Source organism: Pongo abelii, chromosome 5, assembly GCF_028885655.2.
Source record: "Pongo abelii isolate AG06213 chromosome 5, NHGRI_mPonAbe1-v2.0_pri, whole genome shotgun sequence".
In the NCBI taxonomy this organism is placed as follows: Eukaryota; Metazoa; Chordata; class Mammalia; order Primates; family Hominidae; genus Pongo; species Pongo abelii.
In genome coordinates, this window is record NC_071990.2 from 75,696,804 (window position 1) to 75,723,191 (window position 26,388).

Here is a 26,388-nt window from a genome sequence, read left to right on the forward strand (position 1 = left end):
GAGTAGTAAGATTTGGGTAGCTGATTTGGTTTGCCAAGATAGAGTTTTTCCCATTAACAACAAAAGTCAGAAAATAGCATTATCTTTACTGAGATCTGATAAAAACATGCCATTTTTCTAAGACATGGATCTCTATGGCCTATGAGTTGCCTAACAGCTCTTCTGAGGCTGTCCAAACAAGACTAGTGAAAGCAGTTTGCCTAGGTCACCTTCCAGATGCCTTCAACCTGTCCCAACTCCTACATTTGCAAATTCCTTCCTTTATCTCAATACAGAAGCTAGAAATGCCTACCTCGTTCCCCAGGGGGTCCCTGCATCCCTGGTGTGCCCGGGAAGCCTGGCCGCCCCCCGGGTCCAGGTTCTCCTCTGGCTCCTGCGCTGCCAGGAGGTCCCGGTGGACCCGGCGGGCCTGGCTGGTTGCGACTGGACTGGTAATCATTTGGAATCTGATTCAGCATCTGATTGAATCTGTTCATCTGACCTACAAACAGAAATAAGGCTTGTTAGTAAGAAACGCAATAAAGGAGGGATGAGAGAGTGAAACTGTTTTCTCTTAGTGTCTAGTGAAATCCATCTCCATTCTGCACCCCCTCTAGGAAACAATCTAATTAGAATCCTAAAAATAAAATTAAGACAGTCTAATCATCCAGGACAAAATGGTCCCTGATAAATAACTGTTTCCACAAAATGCTGACCTATAAGCCACAAACATTACTACAAATACAAAAGAGTTGTTAAAGTTTAATATGGCTCTGAAATAGTCTTGAGATTTACCAGGTGACATCACTCAAAAGAAAACCTTTTTTATAATTAGATAATTCTACAATTTTTTGTATAACTAAGGCAATGATAATCAGGTTTCAGTGCAAACTGGAATTGCCTGTGGGACACCTTGAAAAATCTGTATTTCTGGGCCTTATCTCCAAAGACAATGATTCACTAAGCTTAGGGCATGGTGCAGGAACTCTCACTTCTAACAAGCAACATAAGTGATTCTAAGGCAGGTGTTCCTCAGTAACACACTTTGGAAAACATTGATTAAGACTTCTCAAAGAGCGAGTTATGGGTTTAAGGCCCACACCAGTCTGCAGGTACTGAGCTTCATTACTTAACGGGCCTTATGGAATAAGAAGAGCCTGTGAAAAACAGAGAGGCAAGTGAGAGTTTCCTACCAAAATCAACTTTCACTGATCAAATTCATCTTGGTGGGCCCCCTTCCTTAAGGTCATAAAATGACTTAAAGATCATAACTTAAAATATCTAATGTCTTAGTACTTAAGTTTGCTGCTATTATTTTACCTTGGGTTATTATTTTATCTTAGTGACAATCTTTAAAATATCATTAACTTTATCTAATCAGATGCAAAACTGACAATGTATAAGAACAAGAGCTTATCAAAATGAAAGAGAAATCTATCTCTTAGAAACTTTATGACTCAAACTCTGCATTTTCCTGCAATTAATTTTAAAACAATTCATACAGTAAAAAGAAAACAAATTTTACCACTTATCAATTGTTCACAGACTTGTCTTGCAACTGCTCGCATCATGTTCTGGGAAGCAATGTCTCCCTTGTTGAATTAATGAGAATGATTAGCATATTAGTTCTATAGTTTTAGACTTCAATGTTTAACACACAAAATAAACGTAAGATTTTTAAAAAATACATACCCTATCACCTTTTTCTCCTTTCAACCCAGATGGACCCTGAAAAATATGAATTACATACATTAGAAACTGACAAACATACTCTAAAATGATGCATGACTAGACATAATGATGAAAGAGAACAAGTTCTGTTTTCTAAAGCATTAGCAAAATGACACATCACATTTATATCCATGTTACTCACATTCTGCTTTTCTATAAAAAGGAATCTAATCTCTCTCTTTCTCTCTCTCTCTTTCTCTCTCTCTCTCTGAAGCACATGTCCTCCAAAACAGTGCACAGATATGAATTTTGTGGTCACAATTGTAAAAGTTATGGACCATGCACACTTTTTACAATGCAATTCATGATACATATGGAACTAAAATACATATGAAGATTGCCCTTGTACCGCCATACTTTGCTTCATATCATCATGGTTGGTTATCTCAGCTGGTTATTGTGGAATGTCCATGAGATTAGTCTCCATTCAGTCTCACTAAGAACCAGCAGGCTGTTGTCAGCTCCTTAGCTCAATATATATCCCTTAACTTCATCCAGTGATTCTTTGTACATTTGAGATAAAACAAACTGGGTTGAAGCTGGAAACCATCATTCTCGGCAAACTATCACAAGAACAGAAAACCAAACACTGCATGTTCTCACTCATAAGTGGTAGTTGAACAATGAGAACAAATGGACACAGGGAGGGAAACATCACACAGGCCTGTCGGGGGGTCAGGGGCTAGGGGAGGGATAACATTAGGAGACATACCTAATGTAGGTGATGGGTTGATGGGTGCAGCAAACCACCATGGCACGTGTATACCTATGTAACAAACCTGCACATTCTGCACATGTACCCTAGAACTTAAAGTATAATAATAAAAAAATTCTACAATAAAAAAAAGAAACTGGGTTTTTCTCTTGTTAAATAACTCAATCTGATCCTACATCTAAATACAAGCATAGAATATTTGTCCCTACACTGTCATAAGCCTCTCACCATAAGAGATATTGGAAAATTTTTCCTTAGAGTGCAACAAGTTTTTGTCTTTCAGTTATATATTTCCAGGCTGCCAACTGCTATCACCGAAGGAACATCTAAATCATTGACAAATCAGGTAATGTCCCATACCAAACCACTTCTCACCATCCCCATGGAAACCACTGCAGTCCAAACCAAGATTCTTGCCTGAAACTACTCCAATACCCTCCTAACTGCTCTCCCTTTTCCCCATTTTGCTACATTATAGTCTATTCTCCACACAAAAACCAGAATGATATTTTTTTAAAGAAAAATTAGATCATGTCACTCCTTTGGCTCCAAGAGCCTCCCATCCCATTCACATCAGATTTAGAGGAAAATAATAATTCCTTATCATGGGCTACATGGTCCATATGATCATCTATGCCTAGCTATCTGACCTCATATTTTATCCCTCTCCATTTAACTCCCTTCGCTTTGGTACCCAGACCTGTTGGATGTTCCTTTCACATGTCAGACTCATTCCTCAGCCAAGGCTTTCATTCATGCTGTTTCCTCTGCCTGGAACCCTCTTTCCATAGATCAAATAGCTTTCTCCCTCATTTCATCCCAATGTCACCTCGTCAGAGAGGTTCCTAGATGACTGTATCCAAAATAGCTGCCTTCCCACCAGCACAATCATTCTCTAACCCCTTACTCTGTTTCTTGCTTCTTCATAACACTCATTATCACGGGAACCTATATTTATATGGCTTTGTCTATATACCCCCCAGAATGTCTATGAAGGCAAGAATTTTGTCTTGTTTGCTGTTATATCACCTGACCCTAGAACACTGGCTAGCATATTGTAGGCACTAAACAAATATATGTTTACTAATGAAGTATTCTATGAATATCTCATGGAAACATCTCCTATAGAATATCAGGTATTATAAGTTAGCAAGAAGATACCAACTGATTATAATAGCTAATGACATAAGCTAACAATGATTAAGCCAAGCTCTCTGCTAAGACCTGTACATACCTATATGCTATGTTTGGTTTCATTAATTAGAGGAAGGTAAGATAAAATAGGGAAGAAAAAGAGAGGAAATTTGCTACTTTTGAAGGACAAGGAAAATGAAGGAGAAAAGGGGAAGTGCTGGGGTCTAAATAAATGTATACCAAATTATAATTATCATAGGAAAAACTGGAGTTGTCTATTTCTTTGCCAAAAAGTATTAGATTTTTGTGGAAACACTAATATTATATTTGGAGCATTTTGCAAATGCAGGATTTTTTACATTTACTGCTATTTTGAGATTGTTCTGATTTTTTTTAATTTATTGGCACTCTGAGATTGTCCTATTGTTCATGATTTGTAGAAATCATCTCTATTGCTGATATTTAGAGATCATATTTCAAGTAATAGCTGTAGACATTTCTTTTAGGCTTCTAGCTACAGCCATCAATTATATGAGTAATATTCTTATATAAGACACTATTGAGGTCATAGTAAAATAAAATGAAATGCTGAATGGGTAGAAAAGTTTCATATACTTATAATTGCACTTGCAAAGTTTCTACCATGATCCATTGAGGAAAAGAGAGTAATAAAGTCACATGCTAGGGTACACACAGTTTTTAAAGTATTTAGGTTGGTGCAAACGTAATTGCGGTTTTTGTCATTCTTTTTAACCTAATATATCAGGAGTCCTTCTATCTTTCTGTTGCTTGCTTAATTTTATGAATCATACAAGGCAAGCCATATCACATAAATGTCCAATTCTAAGTCTGTCTGAAATTACTTTTTTTTAAACTTGGGTTTGTATAATTTGAACAATGCTTTAAAAAGGAGAAATTCTGTCCAGAGAAGAGCCCTGATAAATTTTTGTCACTGCTAATAGTTGAACTTAATTGTCTTTAAGATAAATTTTTATATTTCAGGATGCTATTTGGACAAAAAAAATTGCTTAAATAAATTCACACTTCATAAATACAAAAAAGGAAAAGCTTGTAAAAAATATGAAGCCCAACAGTCATTACAAATATTTGTGTATATTTTAGAAACTTCAAATTCAGTTTTGGAGATACTAATTTGGAAATACTAAATATGTGTACTACTATCTCAACTATTATTTTAACCAAAATATCTGCGTAAGAGAAAGTTAAATGGGGTATAAATTGGGGCAGGACAGTATTAAAAAAGTAAAATGATAAATTAAAGTTAATAAATAATTTTAATTCTGGTTCTGATGTTCTAGCCTCCTCAACTAGATACAAAAGAACAAATAGAAAGCTGGATAATGCCACAAAAGGGTTAACATTAGCAAGCTAGGGATGGAGGCGCTGTGCACCATCGTCATGTATTTTTCCATCTTAAGCAGCATACCACTCCTAAGTAAAAAGAATCATTTTGCTGACCCAGCTCTGAGTGTTTATACAGCGCAGAAATATGTGTCTTGGCTCATAATCCCATTCTCCTTTTAAAAAAACCCAGTAACCACAATTTTCATCCCAGAATATTATAACAACCCAGAGAGAAATATTTAGAACTAGTACCAAGTCAAATCCATGAGTTTAACGTGGTTTCAACAAATGCTTCAAACACATTACAGCAGAGATAACCTAAATATAACAAAGCCTTGCAGTTCTCATTATTTATTTCCACAGTGAAACGACTGTCAGTAGACATGCAAGCTGTCCGCTTACTGGTCTGCCATGATCTCCAGGTTTTCCTGGCTTCCCACTTGGTCCTGTGACTCCCGGGGAGCCTGGGCTTCCCTACAACACATGGAGAGGGAAGGGGACTGTTATGACAAAGGGAAAATCCCATCTAAAGTAAATGAATACAGTCTGTTTTAAACGCGTTTAAATGAAACAACTCATAATTACACATTCAGGAAAACTAAAACAAAATTTTAAGATAACATGAAATAAAAAACTCTTGACAACTACAGTGCAATCCTTATGGACTATATAGTTTTAAAATATATTTTGAGACCAGTTGAAAAATACATGCACATGTATACAATCAGTTTCACAATTTAAGACTATGATCCTAGTAAATTGGTTACAAAGTGGATGTGCAGAAAGCAATTCCCTTTTTCTTTAAGTTTCCTACTACAAGACCAGACAATCCTTCAAAACACAGAGGTTGAAAATTTAGGCTGGAGAAGAATTAAGAAGGTGGCCAGTTTTGTGCTAAGTTGGGCACCATGGTGGCAGAGTCTTCCCTTGTCTGCTGGGAATTGCACTCTCACTTAGAAATTCATTTTTCCCTTTGGAGCATTCTCCACACTTTCATTCCCTTCCATCATGTCAGCACCCTTAACCCCACCAAAATCATAAGATTTTCTCCCTGTTGCTTTTACCACAGCTTCCAGACATTTTGGCCCTATATTTAATAGAATGTTTATAATATGTACTGGCCAATATGTCATGTTCTAAAGCCTAAAATTTTCTTAAAATGGAATGTTCAGATTTTGTGAAGCAATCCTTTACTCCATTAATTATGCAAATGTTAATCTCTATAGTAAATACTTAACATGAAAGTTTGCTGTGCATTTAAATCCCCCATTACCTAAAGATCTATATTTTAAACATAAATAATAAAATTATTTTAACATATGCTCTTTAGTCTTCATATCCTGCCACACAGACATGGAGGCTATCCATCACCTCAAACAATTTTACTGGGATCTCACCTGGATGCAAGTATATAGATGCCAGTTTCAAAATCATTAGTTTCAGTATTTTTCCCAATATCTTAAGTTGAAGACCCTTTTAGTTGTAGACAAAACTGACTTCCTCAGAACAACTGATGGCTGTTCAATAATAAAGTTCTTGAAATTTAAATGTTATAGGCACAGATTCTTAAAATTCTGTGACAGGAAATAACCGAACTACTGAGGTTATAAAACCCAACCACTTAATGTAGGGATGAAGAAACTGAGGCACCAAGCAGCTGGTAGCCAGTTAGTTAGGGATTTCTTTTTCTTTTTCTCAAGTGTAACTTGATTAAACAGAAAGATTCCATATTTTAACCCATCTGTTTTCCCTAGCACATTTTGATGTAGATAAACAAAAACACAGTTCCCTCAATGATATACTCCACAGCACAGATGGAACGTGCTTCAAAGGCAGGTTACTAGCAAAATGAGGTGAGAGGGTGGGAGTGAAGGGCACAAAAATGAGACACATTTAGTTCTTACCGGCGGCCCTGGTGGGCCCCTGGGTCCCATTGCACCGTCTTTTCCAGTGAAGCCCTATTGTAAAAATGAAAGTAACTACAGTTAGGGAGGTCATGAGCAAGTGAAAAGAAAAGATGCTAAACAGGTTGCTAAAGCTGAAGGCTGAAGAGAAGGATTTAGCCCAACATGCTGTTTGGGAGGTAAGCTTTCAATAAGAAGACAAACAGCAAAAAAATAAAAAATAAAAAAAAATAAATCTTTTCAGTTTAACTTATGCCTTTTACTGAATAATTAATTTCTATGCACATTCACTTGTATAGTTATAAATAAAACAATTTTAAGAGCCAAACTAATCTTATCCCAGGAAGGCAGATTCCCTTCATGAAGATATTATTTTTTGTTTTTGTAATAGCATAAAGAAGTCTAAAGGAAGATTTACCCATTCTATGGAAAAGTCAATGTCCACAGGCTGGCCCAGGAAGGAGGCAGGTGAGAGGAAAAGAAAGTTACTGAGAAAAGCAAGTGGTATCATAAAAGATGATACTATGGTGCCAGAGTCTTCCTTTGTCTGCTGGGAATTGGACTCTCAGCTTAGAAATTCACTTTTCCCTTTGGTGCATTCTCCGTGCCTTCATTCTCTTCCATCATATCAGCACCCTTTAGCCCCAACAAAACAATAAGAATTTCTCCCTATTGCTTTTACCACAGCTTCCAGATATTTTAACCATATATTTAATAGAATATTTATAATATGTACTGGTCAATACATCATGTTCTAAAGCCTAAAATTTCCTTCAGATGGAATCATCAAATTTTATAAAACATTCCTTTACCAAATATGCAAATATTAAGCTCTGTAGTAAATACTTAACATGAAAGTTTACTACACATTTAAATTCCCCCTTATCTAAGAATATACATTAAACATAAATAATAAAATTATTTTAACACATGCTCTCAAGTCTTCATACCCTGCCATACATACAGACATAGAGAAATCTATATGGAAAATCCTGACCACCTAATTAGAAAACTCCCTTCCTCATTTCCTGAGCAACTGTCAGACAGTTAGAGCAGGACTATTTATGTCTCCACTCCTGGTGAATTTCTTTCTTCCTCTCCCAAAGGAGGCAAAGCTGAGCTGGGTGCAATGGCTCATGCCTGCAATCCCAGCACTTTGGGAGGCCAAGGCAGGAGGATTGCTTAAGCCCAGGAGTTCAAGACCAGCCTGGGCAACATAAGAAGACCCTGTCACTAAAAAAAGTGAAAGAAAAAAAATAGCCAAGCATGGTGGCACACACCTGTGGTCCCAGCTACTTGGGAGGCTGAGGTGGAAGGATCACTTGAGCCCGAGAGGTCAGGGCTGCAGTGAGCCGTGATCGCACCACTGCACTCCAGCCTGGGTGACAGAGTGGGACCCTATTTCAAAAAAAACAGAGGCAAAGCTTTCTTAACTGCCCTCCACTCAGAAGAGAGGAAATCTTCAATCCTGATAATAAGCAGTTAATTTTTGTAGTGCTCTGTCTCTCTTCAGTACACACAAAGGCCAGAACTGCCTCAGCATCAGTTTACTAGGCAGGAACAGAACACATCTCCCCACAGGCTTGATCTCTGGCTCGTGCGCCCGCATTTATATGTTATTTTTTCTCTCTGTACAGTGCCAAATGACCTCTGCCTGGAATGAGTCATCCTGCTACCCAGTTAGCATTCACTCTCAACAGCAGATCTCTGAAATCCAGCCGAGGATTTCTGAGTCAGGTCATTTTTTAGAGTTGTTGCATTCCTCTGTCAGAGATTTTTGTCTTATTTTCTGCAGAGAATGAAAGTAATCATTTCATCCATATTCTTGGATTTTCACAAAAGTTGACCATTTGGATCTCTTCCTGAATTAACTATCCATACTTTTTATTAGTACATTGACTTTACAATGGAAGTTTAAATTATTCTTCTTACATTTGTTGGAAATATTCCACTTCCCCCAAAAAAACCTTTTTTCAGAAACTTTTAGGGATAAGATTTCAGACTGTTTTCTGGAAGATCTAGGCCTGATTAACAAAAAACAGATCCTAAGCCTATCTGATGTAACACCAATATCACTTCTAAGGGCCACTTAAGAAAAAAATTCTCTATAATATTGCTTGGACAATTTGAATAAAATTTCTTCCACCCAAGTTTCTCCAACTACTATATAGGATGTTCTTTTTCATTTTTATGGTAAATATCATATTTCTAAATAATTAATCCTCCTTTAGTCAGTCTAAGAACTTTCTGATCAACCATTTCCTTTTAGAGGAAATACATTCGTAAATTGGAGCGAAGAAGATTTGTCATGAAGTACTCAAAAAGGCTACCCACTATGCCATCTGCAGAACTTTGTGTCACAATTTTATTTTATTCTTCATTTTTTGCTGCAAGCCGCAGCAGTTATTTCCACTTCTACCCAAGCGAGGGTGGCTGAGAAGACTGATGGCCATTTTCATAGATACACATGTACAGATACCGTATATGTGGTTCTTTTTTTACTTTCTAATAGCCCCCAGCACTGTGCCTCATTTCAAAAATCAACTGTGCTGAAGACAATCTCTGTATCTTGTTTCTCCCTATTTGATCCTGCTAACCAGTCTCCATTCCTCACCACAACTCTTGACCTTGATCTCTCGTGCTTCCTTCTCTTCACTTCCACTACTGAGTTCAAGTTTTGTTTTGTTTTGTTTCAGCTGAGATTCCCATACTCAAAGTCTCTCTAACGTTCTAAAATTGTTGATACCCCACCAGCTATGCACCCTCCTTTTTGCATTAGTGGTAGTTTACTAAGCAGTAGGTAGGTACACAGCCTGTGAAGGAAAAGAGAGAACAGTTTCCTGAAAAGTTCTCTTGCCCTCATCCCAGGGTGGCCTCACCACAAAGCTGGACACAGATTAGAATTTGAGAATGGAAAAGCACAGTCCCTTCCAGTCCCTTACTTTTCAGGGATGCAGTTATGCTGCCTGATGGTGATGGCTGTCTGAGCGCCAGTCCAGAAAGATAGTCCTGCTGGGAAGTGTGCTAGGGAACCCGCCATGTGTCTGCATGAAGCCCACATTGGGGTGGATGTGATGGAAACAAGGTTTCAGTCGTAGCAGCAGCAAGCAAGTCAGCCCATTGCCACTTCTCAACTGCAATATTCTGGGGTTTATTTTCTAATAAAGAAGACTGACTTGTCACCCTTGTACTCTCACTGTTGTCCTTTATTGTAAAATAAGAATTCAAAAAAAAAGAAAACCTAAAGTGCCAGTCTCAAAAGAGTCAGAAGATGTATATGTCAGAACTACCTCCACATCCCATATCCCAGAAAATACAGTTTTCTCTTTGACCTCTCTCTTATCTCTCCCCCAAACTCAAAAGGAGGCATGGGAACAAATAAAGTTCACTGGCATATCATCTACCATTTTCTATTATCTTAGGGCAAATCTTTGCTCCCTCTGAATGGCCTACCTCTCTGCCCAATGGTGTCTTGGAGGTGTTAAGGTTGATAGATTCATGTTTAGTGACAGCTGTTATAGTACTGGCTTCCTCAGATCCTGCTGCTAGTCATATATTTTAACTTGATTGATTAATCAAAATACAAACTACTCTCAGACTATTATTGGAACCATAAGATGCTGAAAAGTCATTAGTTCCTTTGTTTTGAAAAACTCTTAAAATTTCTGGGTTCTTTTTATTAAAGCATTTGTGGTCTCCTATGGAACCAAATATTTCACATTATTGATGAACAGAACATAGAGGTCATGTTCACCATGCTTCTCATTAACTTATCCTAGAGAAGACTGGGTTTCCTGTATTGCTTTCATGCTAAGTCAAGACCAAATCTGAAAGCTACTACCAATAGGCAAATTCCCTACTAAATACCAGCTGTCTACACCACCATCAAGGCCTAGAAGTGGTATTTGAGTTCTAAAGGTGTAGACAGGATGTCTTGAGTTTGTAGAAAGTGCTATGGGAGTCAAGGCTACCCTCATGGTTACAGAAAAGCTGCCTCACAACTAAGATTTTAATTTTAAGATTTAAAACAATTTGCTGAGATTCTTGAATCTCTTTTTAATCAGCTAAAATTCCTTTTCTGGACTTCTTTTTATGAATATGATACAGTAAGAAATTTTCTGAAAATTAAAGTTTCAAAGACTCCCCTAGAGTCCCACCATTTTATTTCAGACCTTGAGATTGATCTGATGTTGGATGGTCCACTGACATTAGCTTTGCAGCTTTGCAGCTTTCCACAAGATACATTACCAGCCTTGCAAACTGGATTTTGAAGGGTTCTTAATTAATAGGCAACCATGTGAAATCATTTCCAACATTATTATAGCCTGCTCAAGAAAACTTACTCTGTCTCCCGGAGGTCCCATTGGTCCTGGTGGGCCAGGTAATCCTGGGGTTCCCTGCACAGAAAGAAACAAACAAGTGAAACATTATAATATACTTCCTGTGTGGGAGAGAATCTTTGTTATTTTCCAAATGTTTTTTTTTTTTTTTAATTCCAGAGACTCTGAATAGAAACAGGAGAACAGAGCCAAGCACACTGCCAAGCATACAGTAGATGCTCAGTCAACGAGCAGATACCTGAATTGAATAGCACCAACTTGAAGGCTAAGACCAGGGTATGAAATGGAAATGAGGTGACACACATATCCAGGCTTCTGCTTTGCTACTTAACCTGGGTTTACCTTTTGAGGCACTACAAAAGGAAATTTTCAAATAGCACATGACAGGGGGAAGAAAAGGCAACTTAAAGACCAACTCACTGTTCGGCCTGGAAGCCCTGGCTCTCCAGCATCACCTTTCATCCCTTGGCGACCCTAGAGTGAGCAATGGGAAAACAGTTCTCAGGCGTTTCACAGAGATTAAGCAAAAAAGGAAGACATGAGTCACTTATGAAATCTTCATCACTTCATAAATCCAGTGTAAGCGTTCAGAATGAGCGCAGAAGGGTATTTTTGAAAGGAGATGAATAACCTTTTTTGAATTAATGCTCACTTTTTAAACCACAAATGCTGTGTTATAATTTCTACTTATAATGTTATGGGGTAATTTTATATAATTATGGGATATTATACCTACCTTAAAAGAATACAGTTTAACATAGGGCATATCTACTTTACTTATAAGAAAATGTTTAATAAAGTCAAATAAGTAGCAGTAATTTTTTCTACACAGTTTTATATTATTACATAGTCTATTTACATATCTAAAATAACAGTCATCATAGAGACTGTTATCTCGGTGACTAACCTCGTTGAATTATCTGAGAAAACATTTGATTTGGCAAAATGTAGAAAAGATTCATTTTACTAAATGTTTATCCACCATTCTCATTTAATACAGAAAGGCTTTGTGCTTACTTGCTCTCCTGGAATAGAGAGTCCATTGGGTCCCTGAGGGCCTGGAGGACCCTGGGGGCCTGGAGGACCTATGTCTCCACGAGGACCAGGGGGCCCCTAAAATACACGAGAGAGACAACCACAAAGTAATGTAATACCTTTTCAGTGCTGAGATTTAGTCAGACACTTGTCATCATAATTCTAACACATCAATCATATAATCTTTGTAAACATTTTAGAAATCTACATCTATGAATATGTTTATTAATGTAATTTCTTTCTTCCCTTCACTATTGAAAAGTACAATAAATTTATAAGAGCACTTACATTTCCATAAAAGTCCTATTAGAAATAGATTTTTTTAATAAAATACATTGCATATAATACATTCATATATTAATTTTCATAGATTTATATGAGATTAAATGCTTAAGTTTCACTGGATTTGATTTATTTTAAGCTAGTCCTCATTTCTCTTAGACTTCAGCTTATTTCTGGGTCTAAAGGATATATAAATCAAGCAAGGAAAGAAAAGATGCCCATGGATGAGGTGCCCTGTGCTGGAGCTCTTTTGCAATCTGTCTAGATGGAAAAGGCACAACCTTGGCATCAGGCCTGGGTTAGCATCCTAATCTTGCCCTTTCCTAATGGGGTTATTTTATCATTAATTATATTATGACCAAAAACTACACATTATCTTCATAAAATATTCCCCTGAGAAGCTTGAGTTGTCTTACAGAAAACCAGTGTGGAGCTGGCAGAAGGGGCAGGTGACCCCTTGTGAGCACATACACAGCCACTCAGCATTTTTTTCTGAGACTGGTGAAAAATGCAGCAGAAGTGCTCCCAACAGGCTCCAGCTCTCTAGCGGGTCTCCGCTCCCTGTGGGGTGTGGGTACCCCCTCTGCTTCCCCATGTTCTGGCCAAGGCCTTAAAGATCTTCTGCAGCTTCCCCATGTGTAATGGTTACAGCTGTGACATGCATCCTACGCATTTCTTTCTCTGGCTAGTCTAATCCATCATTATGACATCCAGAGATAAGACAGAGGTAATTATATTACCTGAGGCACACTAAACCTGAGCTGACTTGCTCAAGATCACATACCCCCTTTGTGAAAATTTGAACAACCAGATTTCAACATATAGATAAAAATTTAAATGCACTCTAAAATATACTTACAATTGCCCCACTGATACCTCTTTCACCTCTGGGACCTTTAGCACCAGGCCCTCCCTAAAATACATAGAGCACATAGTAGTGTGAACACAGGAAAGTAGGAAGAAGTTGATATACAAAAAGTGCTTCAAGAAAAAGTGCAATTCCCAGACAATTATTATTCTACAGCTGCTTGCAAAATATTGAAGCAAATATTTCATGTCATACAAATATGCGAGGCAAGAGAATTTCAAAACTTTGTACATTCTGAGTGTCTTTTTTTAATTATATTTCAAATTTCAAATTTTCATTTGAAAATTTGAGGTTTATTGGGAAAAGCAAATATACTACTTGTATACAATAAAGAGAAAAATGAGCTTTGGATTTATGTGAATTACATTCCTCGGGGAAAATGATGGGCAAAAAGAAGAGTATCTTAAATTGCTCAGAATATTAGAACATGTACTTAACAGGAATTCAGAAACAACTGAACAAAGAGGAAATAAATATCACAGTGACATCCAAGCATGTTACTTCACAACTACAGGAGAAAAAATCCCAACATCTCAAAATCATCTAATCACATCCAGGATATAATTTCATGATTATAAATATAAATCACTGTTACTAGAAAAAAGAATGGTAATCCCAGTGACATTTTGATTCTATATATGAGGAGCTGGCTTGTAATTAACCTAAAATCAGTCTACATTATTTGCTATGACCCAAGAATAGTAAATTTTCATGTTCTGTGAATCCCTGAGCTCTTCCTATGTTAATTACATATTTTCTTAAAAGAAGCCAAGGGAGATTAGAGCTATCCTCAAAACTGGCCCAGATCAGATACTGGATCGACTAAATCAAGGGGTTTCACATTGATCAATGAACTCTATCACTGCAATCTTCAATGTTTTGTCTTGCACTTTCTTGGCCTTCCCTCCCAACCAATGAATAAATCTGGTCATAGTCTTCTCACTCAAGTTATTTCAAACCCAAAGTTTATGATATCACATGTGTAAATTACCCTCTCTATATGTTATTCTCATGATATGTCTGCTACATAAGGTGCACATGTTCTAGGTTCTCAACAAGCTGTTCTTGGGTCAGCCTCTCAGCTATGGCTTTATACCAAACATATAAGAAGCTTTCAGGAGACGTAAGGAATTTTCAGTCATGTAATTACAGATGGAAATCCAGGTTCATATCTTTAAGAAAAAAGCTCCTGAAGACTAGCCAATATTATAATTCTTGCATGGCTGAAGAAATATGTCAAATGCCAGAATCAAATATTCTTCCCGATTTACTCCATTTCAGATGTCCAAATATACTAAAAAGATGGTCTGCAATTTAGCTTGCTCTATCCTAGAAAACCTGGATGAATTGAAGCATTTTATTGACTCCATACTGGCAAATAGATAATCACTCTAAAGATTTCAAAGGAAAAACCAGAGGAACTATTTCAATTTCCTTACTGCAGGGCCTGGAGGTCCTGGAGGTCCAACGCTGTCCTGTGTACATGTGCAAGAATTTGGAAAAGCAGGGCATTTTGCCTCATCTCTCTGAAATTTTGAAAAGAATATTTACCTTTAAATTTAGAGGAAAAAAATGACTTCCCATCCCCACCCCCACTTACATGCACAAGGAAGTCTGTTTCCCAACTTAAAGAAATAATTTTAATTATCATTATGAATAGTCTTATGTTGAAACTTGCTGTGCTCCTTTATGTCTTTATTTTATGCATTATGTTAGGACACCTCACTGACAAAGAAATGTTTACAAGACCACTGAGATCTCTGGTAATTTAATCCAATTTCCTCTTATCCAGTGTTAGAGACTTGTTGTGTATCTCAAATATCAATTCCCATTTGGAAAAAAATCCAAAATTCTTTCCTCTTTCTCCATTATCCACATTGTTTTGTCCCTCACTTCATTCAGGTCTCCGCTTAAATCTCCCCTTATCACTGAGGGCTGCTACTACCTACCATCACTGTCTGTCCCTTTGCCCTGATTTGTTATGCACCCTAGGACTTTCACTCAATAGTATAGTATATATGTCCTTATTAATTCTTTCTCTCCCAGTGCCTTTCACTGGAATACTCACTTTTTACTGGCTTAACACAAGCACACAGATTGGTGCCTAGCTTATAATAGGTACTCAATAAATATTTGCTGAATAAATAATGCACACTCTTCCTGTGGATGTATGTGGGTCTTTGCTGGCCAAAAGCTTCAAATCCATCACCAACATTCAACTTTGTAACTATTACCACCTACATAGATACTATTAAAGAAAAGTCATCATCTCAAAAAGAAATACTATGGTTATTTCCACCATCTAAAAAACCTTAGTCATCCAGAAAGGTGCTGGCTTGTTTTATAAAATGCTGATATTTTACAAGCAATAAGAGGGCTTTACAGTAAGTGGGCTTATCAAACACATTAACTCAGCAGGACTTTTCGGTTAGGGAGAATTTCCAGATACAATCTGTGTATTACCAGCTTGTGAGGGAGGGATCACACAGGCACTGGCTTTTCTGTAGTAGCTGGTGAGCACCCACACGTTGCGTGTCTTTTAGCTCCATCCTGAAGATGCAACTGTGGAGTGCTACTTCCTCTCCCAGGCACAAGGGTTTATTCCTGGGGGACTGTTAAAGCCATGGCAGAATTCAATTCTGTTTTACTTACCCTAGAGGGAATATCACAGCATCTGTCTCTACTGGTCCACACTGGACTGCAGACAATGTCAAAACTCTGGATTTGGAACTGCAAACAACCAACAGCAACATCAGCTAAAGATGCATGAAAAACATTTTATATTGGCACTTCCACATTTCAACATTGCCAACTTCTCACACAGACTCTCTCAAGGGTGTGAGCCATTGAGAGCAATGTGATCCTTATTTCATGAGGAAAGAACATGAAAACATATGCCTACGAGAAAGAGATAGAAAAGTGAAACATGTACATGAGATTCCCACTCCTGATTCACTTCTTTGGCCAAAATGCAATGTTTGAACATATGCCTACGAGAAAGAGATAGAACAGTGAAAGGTGTATGTGAGATTCCCACTCTTGATTCACCTCTTTGGCCGAAACGCAATGTTTGAGTGAGTTTTGTTCCACTTGTTTGTTAGGTATTTTCTTTTTTTTTTTTTTTTTGAGACAGAGTCCCACTCTGTTGCCCAGGTTGGAGTACAGTGGTGGGATCTTGGCTCACTGCAACATCTGCCTCCCAGGTTCAAATGCTTTTCGTGCCTCAGTCTCCTGAGTAGCTGGGATTATAGGCGTGTACCACCATGCCCAGCTAATTTTTTTGTATTTTGTAATAGAGGCGGGGTTTTACCCTGTTGGCCAGGCTGGTTTTGAACTCCCGGACTCAAGTGATTCACCCAAAGTGCTAGGACTACAGGCGTGAGCCATGGTGCCCAGCCTTGTGTTATTTTTTAAGAGAATATTAATTTCTATAATTAAATGAATTTGAAGCCTACACACATTTAAATCAAATTTGTTTTTTGTTTTTTGTTTTGTTTTGTTTTGAGATGGAGTCTCACTGTTGCCCAGGCTGGAGTATAGTGGTGTGATCTTGGCTCACTGCAACCTCTGCCTCCTGGGTTCAAGAGATTCTCCTGCCTCAGCCTCCCAATTAGCTGGCATTACAGGCGCCCACTACCACACCCAGCTAATTTTTGTTTTTTTAGTGGAGACGGGGTCTTACTATGTTGGCCAAGCTGGTCTCAAACTCCTGACCTCAAATGATCCACCCACCTCAGCCTCCCAAAGTGCTGGGATTACAGGCATGAACCACCACACTCAGCCTAACTCAAGCTTTAAGAGTCCACCCTTATAGAAAAGTAACATTAAAGTAAATTAAGGAAACAATTCTTCACTTACTCTACAATTGATGCTCTTCTTTTTAGAAATTATTACCAAGGGTTTGACCAATAACTTTTCTGATATCCTCAACTATTTCAAGATAGCATATATTTTATATCTTTCTATAGTTTAAAAATAAACTACTTTTGATAAAAAGTAAAAAGTTGTTTAGACAATGTTATTCTTTTAAAAACCTGATGTAATTGTTATACTTAAATACCAGATTCAATATTCAACAGAAGGTTTGGATTTTAATCAAAATTCTATTACATTTGAACTAATTGTTTCTATATTGTGGAATAAAAATTTTCCTTTTGAATCTAGAAGAAAATCCTGTCCATGGAAGAAAGCTAAATTAAATAAATAAAGCCATTTTTAAAATAACATCTATAGAAGCCAAACAGGCTAGCTTTGCTTTTAGGACAATAGGTCTATTGATTGACATTGATTGATTGATTGATTGATTGAGACAGGGTCTCAGTCTGTCACCCAGGCTAGAGTGCAGTGATGCCATCATAGCTCTCTGCAGCTGCAAATTCCTGGGCTCTAGCAGTCTTCCCACCTCAGCCTCCCAAGTTGCTAGGAATACAGGCACATGCCACCACACTCAGCTGATTGGTTTTTTTTCTTTTTTATAGAGACAGGGTCTCACTATGTTGCCTAGGCTAATCTTGAACTCCTGGCCTTAAGTAATTCTGCTTCCTTGGCCTCTGAAAATGCTGGGATTATAGGCATGAGCAATGGTGCCTGGCTTTGATTGACATTTAATATGAATTTAATTAGCTTGGTATGATGACAACTTTAGATTTAAATTTTCCCTACTAGATAGCATTGTAAATGGGGTTGGCACGCTCCTGCCTCAAACCTGAGACAGTGAAAGTTGTGACTAATGGGGTCAGCTGGCTGCCCTACTCCACTGATCCTTTTGATACATGCAGCCGAATGGCTCCTCTGTGAGCAAATGTGGGCTCTGGTGAAAGTAGCAACTAGTGTCCCCAAATGCTTAATATCGTGATTGTACAAATCTGTATTAACAATTATTGCTGAAGAACAAAATAGGAACTATTTTCTATTTCACTGGGTATGCTGGCAACTCTGTGTGGTGTTCTCCAGTTTGATCCTGTTTCAAGATGACTACGTGGTGTTCCCTGGTGCCTTGACATCTTATTTTGTTTCTAGTAAGTAGTTAAAGCACATTATTATGTTCTGTGGACACATTTTCTCAATGTACTTCTTCCAATGTTTTGATCTGACCAAGAAATTTGACAACTTAAAACTCACTGAGAAAAATAGAATAAAATAAAACTCAAGGAGTTGTTTAGAAAAATGCCATTTCCATCTTAACACAAGGTACCAAGAAAAATAAAAATGTGTTACTCACTGCGGCTGATTTCCTTTCCCCTTTAAGGAGTTTTCCAAGAACTTCATAACCATCAGTTGTTATATTTCCAGCTTCCTTGATGTCTTTTTCTATAATTTCATAGCAGTCAATGTAAATCTTAACACTTTTTGAGGTCACTACAATATGAACCTAAAAAGATAATTTGTTTCCATTATAAAATTTCTACAATAAAAAATTAGCTGACTCTGCATAGTTTAGATCAGATTTTTTTGAAGTTTTTTAAGCTATTCTCATCCTAAATCAAAAGTCTTACTCTAAAAATCCAAGAACAGTTGGCAATGTTGATGAAATCATTTGCTAATAATATGAAATTAGACAAGCCACTTAACCTCTGGTCTTAGTTTCCTACAAACACATACACACGCATAATTTCTTATTTTCCCACTATCTACTCTTACTGAGATGACCAGAGAGGATGTAGTAGATGAAATGACTTTGTAAGCTATAAAGAGCTACCCAAGTAGAGGTTAATAAATCATGTATATACTATTATATTCACTACAAAGAAATTTCAGATGTCTTCCACTAATTTTACTAAATTCAACTTTCAATTTGTTGTTCTCCAATCTCACGCAGAAATAATCTGCATACCATATAGATATCTCATACAGTAAAGAACTAGCACATGTCTTCTATAGGGATTCAACTCTGGAAATCAATAGAATTCAGGATTCAATTTCCTTTTAAGGAAAGAAGTTTATATTGATTTATTTTTTGCTTGCTACTGAAGACACACAGAATGTTAACAACTTTATTAGTATAGATAATTAATAAAATGTTTGTATTTCAACAATGTAAAGAATGGTCCTGGGTAATCCTTGTCTTTATAGTTATACTCAGAGTTTCTACTTATCACAGCACAAATACTCAAGTAAGCCCTTGATGATGACTTTGAAAAGTCTGGCAGCAAATTAAAAGGAACAGAAATTCCCTTAAATGCTCTCAGTCAATAAGCATAAGAATAATTTCTAAAGTATTTTTAAACTAAATATTTTTCCCACATGGAATCACCACCAAAACATAAGTTTACTACATCTGTGATAAATATAAATTACACATTGCTTTTATATAAAAGTAATACATACCTTACTAAAAATAAAGTTTAAATGCCCCAGGACAATCAACTAATACTGAACTCAAGAAGAACACCATGCTAGGATATTTTTTATCTAATAAGAACCAAAACTTTTTGGCTCGTATATGAACAACCACAGATGCAAACATTGACAAGGCATGTGAAAAACCACAGTATCCAGAAAAATTATTTCAAAATTTTTAATTTGTGACAAAATTATTCCAGGAACACTTGTCATTGAATGCTAACCATAGATAAACACATTCTAAAAGTACATTTTGCTATAATGTATTCAGTGCGTTTTACTGCAGTTTAAACAAACGCATAGTTACATTTCAGATTGGGCCTTCATCTGTAGATCATTGTGCCAAGTGTGTAGAGTAACCAATCTATTTCCTAAATGATGTGTTGTTGGTCCCAGACCAGTAGAAAAAAATAGGGACCCTCTTGTAACTCATCTCCCTTCCCAGACTCTGCCATTCTAGTTCTCTTTCTTATTATAAATGTCTCATATGAATCCATGTCATCTTTCAACAATAGAAGGGAGACACAAAAAAAGCTTTTCAAGAGAATCCCCAGGAAGGGATAACTGTCATTCCTTAATTAAACTATTTTAGTTAATCCCTCTCCCCAAAGTTCCCTCTCCCTGTCACTGTCACTAATTTCCTGCTCTTGAAATATTGCTCATTCTCATCCCAAGTTTGAAAAACTTCAATTCAGGAATTAGATGGAAAATGAAGAAAGAGTGCTTGAATCCTTGGCTCAGTAAAAAAAATGTGAACAGCTGAGAGTGATTGAAGGTGGTACTTGAATTGATGAGATGAGAGTGGGCCAATGGGATGGGGGTATTTTATACTTGCAATTTGCAAGATGCTAGATCTCAGATTAAACTGGTTCAACACATACACACACACACAATGGTAACTGTAGAGGTAATAGATATGTTAATTAGCTTGATTGTGGAGATCATTTCACAATGTATGTGTATATCAGAACACCTCATTATACAGCTGAAGTATATACAATTTTTCTATATGACATCTCAATAAAGCTGCTTAAAAAGAAAGAACGGGTTTAAGGAATGGAGGAGAAAAAAGAGCGCAGTGGGAAAAAAGGAGAAACTAAAAGAAAGACAGATTATTAAAATAAAAAACAAAGAAGAAGGTAGAGAATTTGGAAAGAAAAGACAGAGCTTGTGAGGAGAAAAAATAGGTATTATATAAAACCCAAGAATGCAAATGCCTTTCTGGGGAGGCAAATGGTATAAAGAAGAGAATGTCAAAAAAAATTGTCTTGATTTGCAATCATTAATATCACTACAGACCTCTAAAAAATACTGCCTTTTAAAATTTTCAGATAAAATGAAGCATTCCATGACAGTTGGAAATTTTAAAATAACAGTTACCAAATGGTTATCAGTGGTTTAGTAGATGATAAGATTCTCAATATCTTCAGTGCTTATGAAAGGAAAAATAAAAATAGTCCTTTTTAGCAAGTTACTCAAATGTAAGTTTCACTGAGCCACAAAAGTTCATAAGACCTTTGCCAGATTCAACATCTAAGATCAGATAAGGATCAGTTGAAGCCAATAACACTTGCTAAACTAGAACTTGCTTTTCTGATGAGGCATTTATTTTACTGCATTTCACTATGGAGGTCTGTAAACCTTTAAGTAGATATACGATTGTACTCAGGGATTTTTGTTTTTCCTTTTTTTTTTTTTGTTATCACTAATATGTACATTGAAGCTTCCTTGAGCTTAGTGAGGAGAGTCCTTTACCATCCTTATCAAAAATCTGATTAATGAATAAGAACAACACTCTGGAAAGAAAGCAAGATTCCTCAGGAGTAGAAACAGTAAGAAATGCTGCCAAGTCTACTCAGGTAGAAGAAATTTCTTCAATTTTCACTTGAGAATCAGCTTGAACTGGAAACATCTGTGTTTTATGTATAAGGGCTAATCTTTCTACATACCACACTGGAGAAATTTTAAAGCATCTGTTCAACAACTGGTATTCCTGTTAACATAATCCAATGGATGAAGAAATACTATTAAAAAGTCAATTCCTACACATAAAGGGGAACAACACACACTGCGGCCTATCAGAGGGTGTCAGGTGAAAGGAAGGAGAGGATCAGAAAAAATAACTAATGGATACTAGGCTTAATACCTGGGTGACAAAATAATCTGTATGATAAACCCCCATTACATGTTTACCCATATAACAAACCTGCACATCTTGCACACATACCCCTGAACTTAAAATAGAAGTTTTTTTAAAAAGTGTATTCCTAACCTCCATTCCTAACCTAGATCGTTCTTTTTCTTTCTAATGCTTCTAACTTCAGTATTTTCTAAGTAAGAAGTGCTTCTTATTTGTCAATGAATTGTCCTTTAGAAACCTGAAAAAAAAGTTTCCACTATCTGCTGGATGTTGACATAAAAAAATTGATTAAGATAATCAAGAACAGACAATTCCTAGAATGCATCTTAGAACTTTTAATAAGATTTTCTAGAGAATTGTGTTTTTAAGGAATAAGTGTGTTCACATAAAAATTAATCTCATAAACATTTATCTTAATTATTTTGTTAGATATTGATAACTTTTGGATTGATAAAAATAATTATTCTGCATTTCACTGGCATGTTTGTACTTTTCAATAAAATACAAGCAGAAGAAATATCAATTTCTGCATTTCACTGGCATGTTTGTACTTTTCAATAAAAAGCAAGCAGAAGAAATATTATCAATTAAAATATCCACTAAAATTAAGCTTTTCAAACTAAATGACATAAAGATTCATAACCAAATGGTAAGCAGAAAAGTAGGTGGATAATATTATATATACTATATGATTCAAATTTTAAAAAGAAATAAGCATTAAAAATATATCAAAATGTTACTAGTTGTCTCTTGATTAGTATATTCTTTTTATTTTAAATATTATTTGAATTAACCAAATTCTCTAAAATAAGATTTTATTTTTAAAAGACATAGTTATAATTCTGACAATTTAACATGACATTTTAATAAATAATAAATTTGTTTTATATTTTTTTCTAGAAATAAGACTCAAATAATCTGATGTTTTTACCTTATGAAAACTTCCATAAAATAATGTCTTTACTTCTTCTGTGTCAAATGTAACAGTTTGCACCTCGCCTCTTGTATCCTTGTTAAAGAATGATAACGTCTTGCTAGAAGCTGTAATCAACATAAAAGTGTTATTAAATCATATGCATTGTATACTTTTTATTTAAAGTATTAGCAAATAATTCTTGTTGGAGAGATTTCTTTAAAAATATAATAATTTCAGTTATGATAAAATGCAATTAGGATATTTACTGATGTGTTATACTTGGAAAAGTTCAAACATAAAAGTATATATCAAATAAATATATATATAGTCTATATTCAGAAAGTTTTTTAAAAGAGAAAAGAAAAACATAATCAAAACTAAGTATGCATGTGCCTTAAGATAAAAATTCTTACGATCTGCAATCACTCCAACTTGTGGTTTGTAGTCTCTGTCTGTGATTTGCCAAATTGCAAAAGGGTCACTGGGAGTTTCTGGGAGAAGTCTGAATAATAATATAATCGTGTATGAAGGAGGGAGTCCATTTGGGTGTAGGTCTCTGTTGTATAAAACAAAAGAAAGAAAAATGAGAGGAAAGAAAAAAAGAAAGGAAGAAAGAAAGATTGATTGCTTTAACATCAAGAACAGCTACTCTTTTAAATCTTTGCACCAGAATCTCATATGGGTAGTATTAGAGGCTGTTTATAATAATCTGGCTCCTTCTGACTTCTCCTTAGAAGGAGAAAAATTTAGGAAGCACATCAAAAGAACAAGCACTAAAGATCAGTTATGTAAATTATAATCGATTATTTCTAATTTGATAAAGTCACAAAAGTCTGGGAAATTACAAAATAGTCTTTTATCCTACTATTAATAACTAATTTTTCTAGACACAGAGTATTATAAAATTATATGATAATTTTAGAATGATAAACATTATGACTATGGGTATCATTTAACGAGAATGAATCTTACTAAATATACTTAATTTCCAATGTCAGCTGTATGAGATCATAAAATGGCTTAAGGTTTTAATTTCTCTCTCCCTCCCTATCAGTAATATTTTTACACTTCCAAATTTCTCCCCTGAAATCAAATAAATCAACCCCAGAGCTCATATGTTCCCAAAAACAAAATCCATTTTAAATGTGAAGGCCATATACATGTGCAAACATTTAGTGATGATAAAAGGATGTGAATTAATTGAAAGGAAATGTTTCTTGGCCCTCAGCTGTAAGACAAAACAAAAAACAAAAAATTGGTCCCATGTGTCCCTCCAGAGTTTAGTCAATCACTGTTCTGGGGGAATCTTTGAAGCGAAATTGATGGTTTTCTATCTGAGAACATTTAATAACACTTTCTCCCTGAAGGTAAGAAAAAGAACCAGATAATAAGCTCATAGAAAAGAAGCTATTCCTCCATGAATTTTGATAGAGGACACAAAGCTTTCATGTCCTAATACCACACCACTAATGCCATCTTGCTTTTAAAACATATGCTCTGGGTAAGCTGATGTGATGTGTTTTATATGTTCAAGAACTATCTTTATAATATTCTATGTTAAAAATATTTTCTCCACATCAACTCGTCTCTCTCACCTAGCCCATTTTTCTCCTTCCTTAATTAGTGCTTATGAAAAAATTATGTAATTGTATTTATGTTTCTTTCCTTTCAGCCAAAAGTTCTGATGCTTGAGAAAACAATAGGCTGTCATAAGTTAAAATGTAGAAATCATATGGTGAGCTGACTGGAGGAGTTAAACACTGGGTATTACGTTCACTGAAAAACCTAGAACTCCGAGCCAACATGGTTAACCATTAAAGGAGTTTGAGACTCACAATGTGGTCAAACTACAACAACACAATCTCTGCCTCTTAAAATAAATTAGCTTTGGTTTTAGTCTGAATTTTCCATCAGCTTTCTCAGAGCATTTCATATTTCAGACATCATTCCTGACCCTGTCCTGAGCTTACAATACCTTTATTTCTCATTGTTCTTTTCTTTCCATAAATTGGCAAACATATTTTTCAGCATAAAAAGTTTTCATTTTAATGAATAAGAAATACAGATTTCAGTTGTCATACTCAGGTGCAAACATTCATGAAGCAAAATAACATCTACAGCTACACAACAGATTGCTAGAGCATCAGCCAATAAAAACTAAATGGCAAGTGTCTGATCATGGACAAGAAAAACTACCTTTCATTTTCTAGAGGTCTGAAACACTAAAAAGAATGCTCTCATTCTGCACTTATTCCATCCAGTATTCTGCACCACAGGGAGCGATGTTCAAAATATTAAGTTGCCTTCCTGTTTTAACAGCTTTTCTAGCCTTAAATTCAAAACGGTCAGTAATCTGTTACCAGCATGAGCTTCTTGGATCTGGCAATAACGAGGCCTGAGTCTTAGTCTTCTGTGTGCAAACAACTATGTAACCCAGAAACAATTAACCTAACTGTATTTAAGAAAACCAATCAGGGTCATCCATAAGCAGTCTTCCGACAATTCTAAAGTTCCAGGATTCTGGGAAGTCAGCAAATATTCCAAGAACTTTTTGCAGGTCTTAAGAAAAGGAGAACCTCCTGTTGTCATACTTACGCTGTAGGCTGATTCACAAACGCATTCTTCTGAATCCTGTAAGCTGAGTAGCTGGGGAAAGACCCTGACTCCAAAGATACTCCTTGTACAGAAGCAAAATTCTTTTCTGTCAGGTTGTATGCTTCAAGCATCTTAAACCCTTTACATCAGAAAAGAAAATATTAAATGGAGTACATTTTAATAATTTTATTGCTTAAATCTGGAAACAAATTAGTCCCAAAGTATAAATGCTTACCTGGTGAGGTGTAGCCATCCAAATAAATGAGAGGACAACCTGCAATGTACAGTGTTCTTTAAGTATGATTCACCAACACAATGTATAAATTATATATGCACAGAAAGTAGCAATGAACGTATTTCAAGTAATAAATGACATTGTTCATTTATTAAAATAACTTCTCAATTTAATATTTTATACATTATTTCTTGTACATTTCCTATGTGTAGGAGAAATTATAGTATTAACCAGTGTAACAAATATTTCCCTAACATTCTCCAATCCAGTTGGACTTTTACAGTACTCTTAAAAATAATAAAATAGAATTACGGGAGGAATTTTTCACATTTTTCAATAGATTTAAAGAACTTCCTTCCCAGGGAATTTTAGATTTCTGCAAAGGTAGAAGGAGCTTGTCCATCCCCAACCCTCTTCTCTGCCAAGTCTCCAAGCCTCACACTGGCTACCAAACACCATGTAACAGTAACAAGCGTGCAGTAGTTTTTGCTCTGGACCTCTCAGAGCTGAGGGTACCAGATGGCTGCATCCAGGTCTACTTGGAACAGAAAGAAGAGAAACCACTCCAGCCCCCTACTCACTTTCACCAGTGCAGCTCCACTCCAAACTTCAGCATAAATTTTCATAGTAAACCAACAAAGTTTGTTTACTCTAACCAGAGTTCTTGTTTTTAAAATAATGTTTAATGGAGGGGAATATTATATTTGTAAAGCATAGCCCTGTCTAGGATCAGGGGTCTGTGGCTAGTCCAGATCCCTGATCAATTATGTAGGATAAACTGCCTCCTGGTAATTATGGAGGATTAAT

The 26,388-nt window shown here is 36.1% G+C and overlaps 1 protein-coding gene across 6 annotated transcripts in view; it reads right to left on the reverse strand.

Annotated features, from left to right (window-relative positions):
- Nucleotides 1-26,388, reverse strand: part of COL12A1 (collagen type XII alpha 1 chain) — a 121,961-nt gene that overhangs the window by 5,447 nt on the left and 90,126 nt on the right. For all 6 annotated transcript variants that reach the window (XM_063724866.1, XM_054557760.2, XM_063724864.1 and 3 more), the window contains 16 exons: nucleotides 25,582-25,620; nucleotides 25,347-25,485; nucleotides 23,165-23,307; nucleotides 22,767-22,876; nucleotides 18,575-18,724; nucleotides 16,006-16,083; nucleotides 14,793-14,879; nucleotides 13,345-13,398; nucleotides 12,186-12,281; nucleotides 11,589-11,642; nucleotides 11,172-11,225; nucleotides 6,829-6,882; nucleotides 5,327-5,398; nucleotides 1,672-1,707; nucleotides 1,505-1,571; nucleotides 293-481 (listed from right to left, as the gene is read on the reverse strand). In XM_063724866.1, coding sequence (XP_063580936.1) covers nucleotides 293-481; nucleotides 1,505-1,571; nucleotides 1,672-1,707; nucleotides 5,327-5,398; nucleotides 6,829-6,882; nucleotides 11,172-11,225; nucleotides 11,589-11,642; nucleotides 12,186-12,281; nucleotides 13,345-13,398; nucleotides 14,793-14,879; nucleotides 16,006-16,083; nucleotides 18,575-18,724; nucleotides 22,767-22,876; nucleotides 23,165-23,307; nucleotides 25,347-25,485; nucleotides 25,582-25,620 — 1,422 coding nt within the window. The remainder of the gene's footprint in view (nucleotides 1-292; nucleotides 482-1,504; nucleotides 1,572-1,671; nucleotides 1,708-5,326; nucleotides 5,399-6,828; nucleotides 6,883-11,171; nucleotides 11,226-11,588; nucleotides 11,643-12,185; nucleotides 12,282-13,344; nucleotides 13,399-14,792; nucleotides 14,880-16,005; nucleotides 16,084-18,574; nucleotides 18,725-22,766; nucleotides 22,877-23,164; nucleotides 23,308-25,346; nucleotides 25,486-25,581; nucleotides 25,621-26,388) is intronic.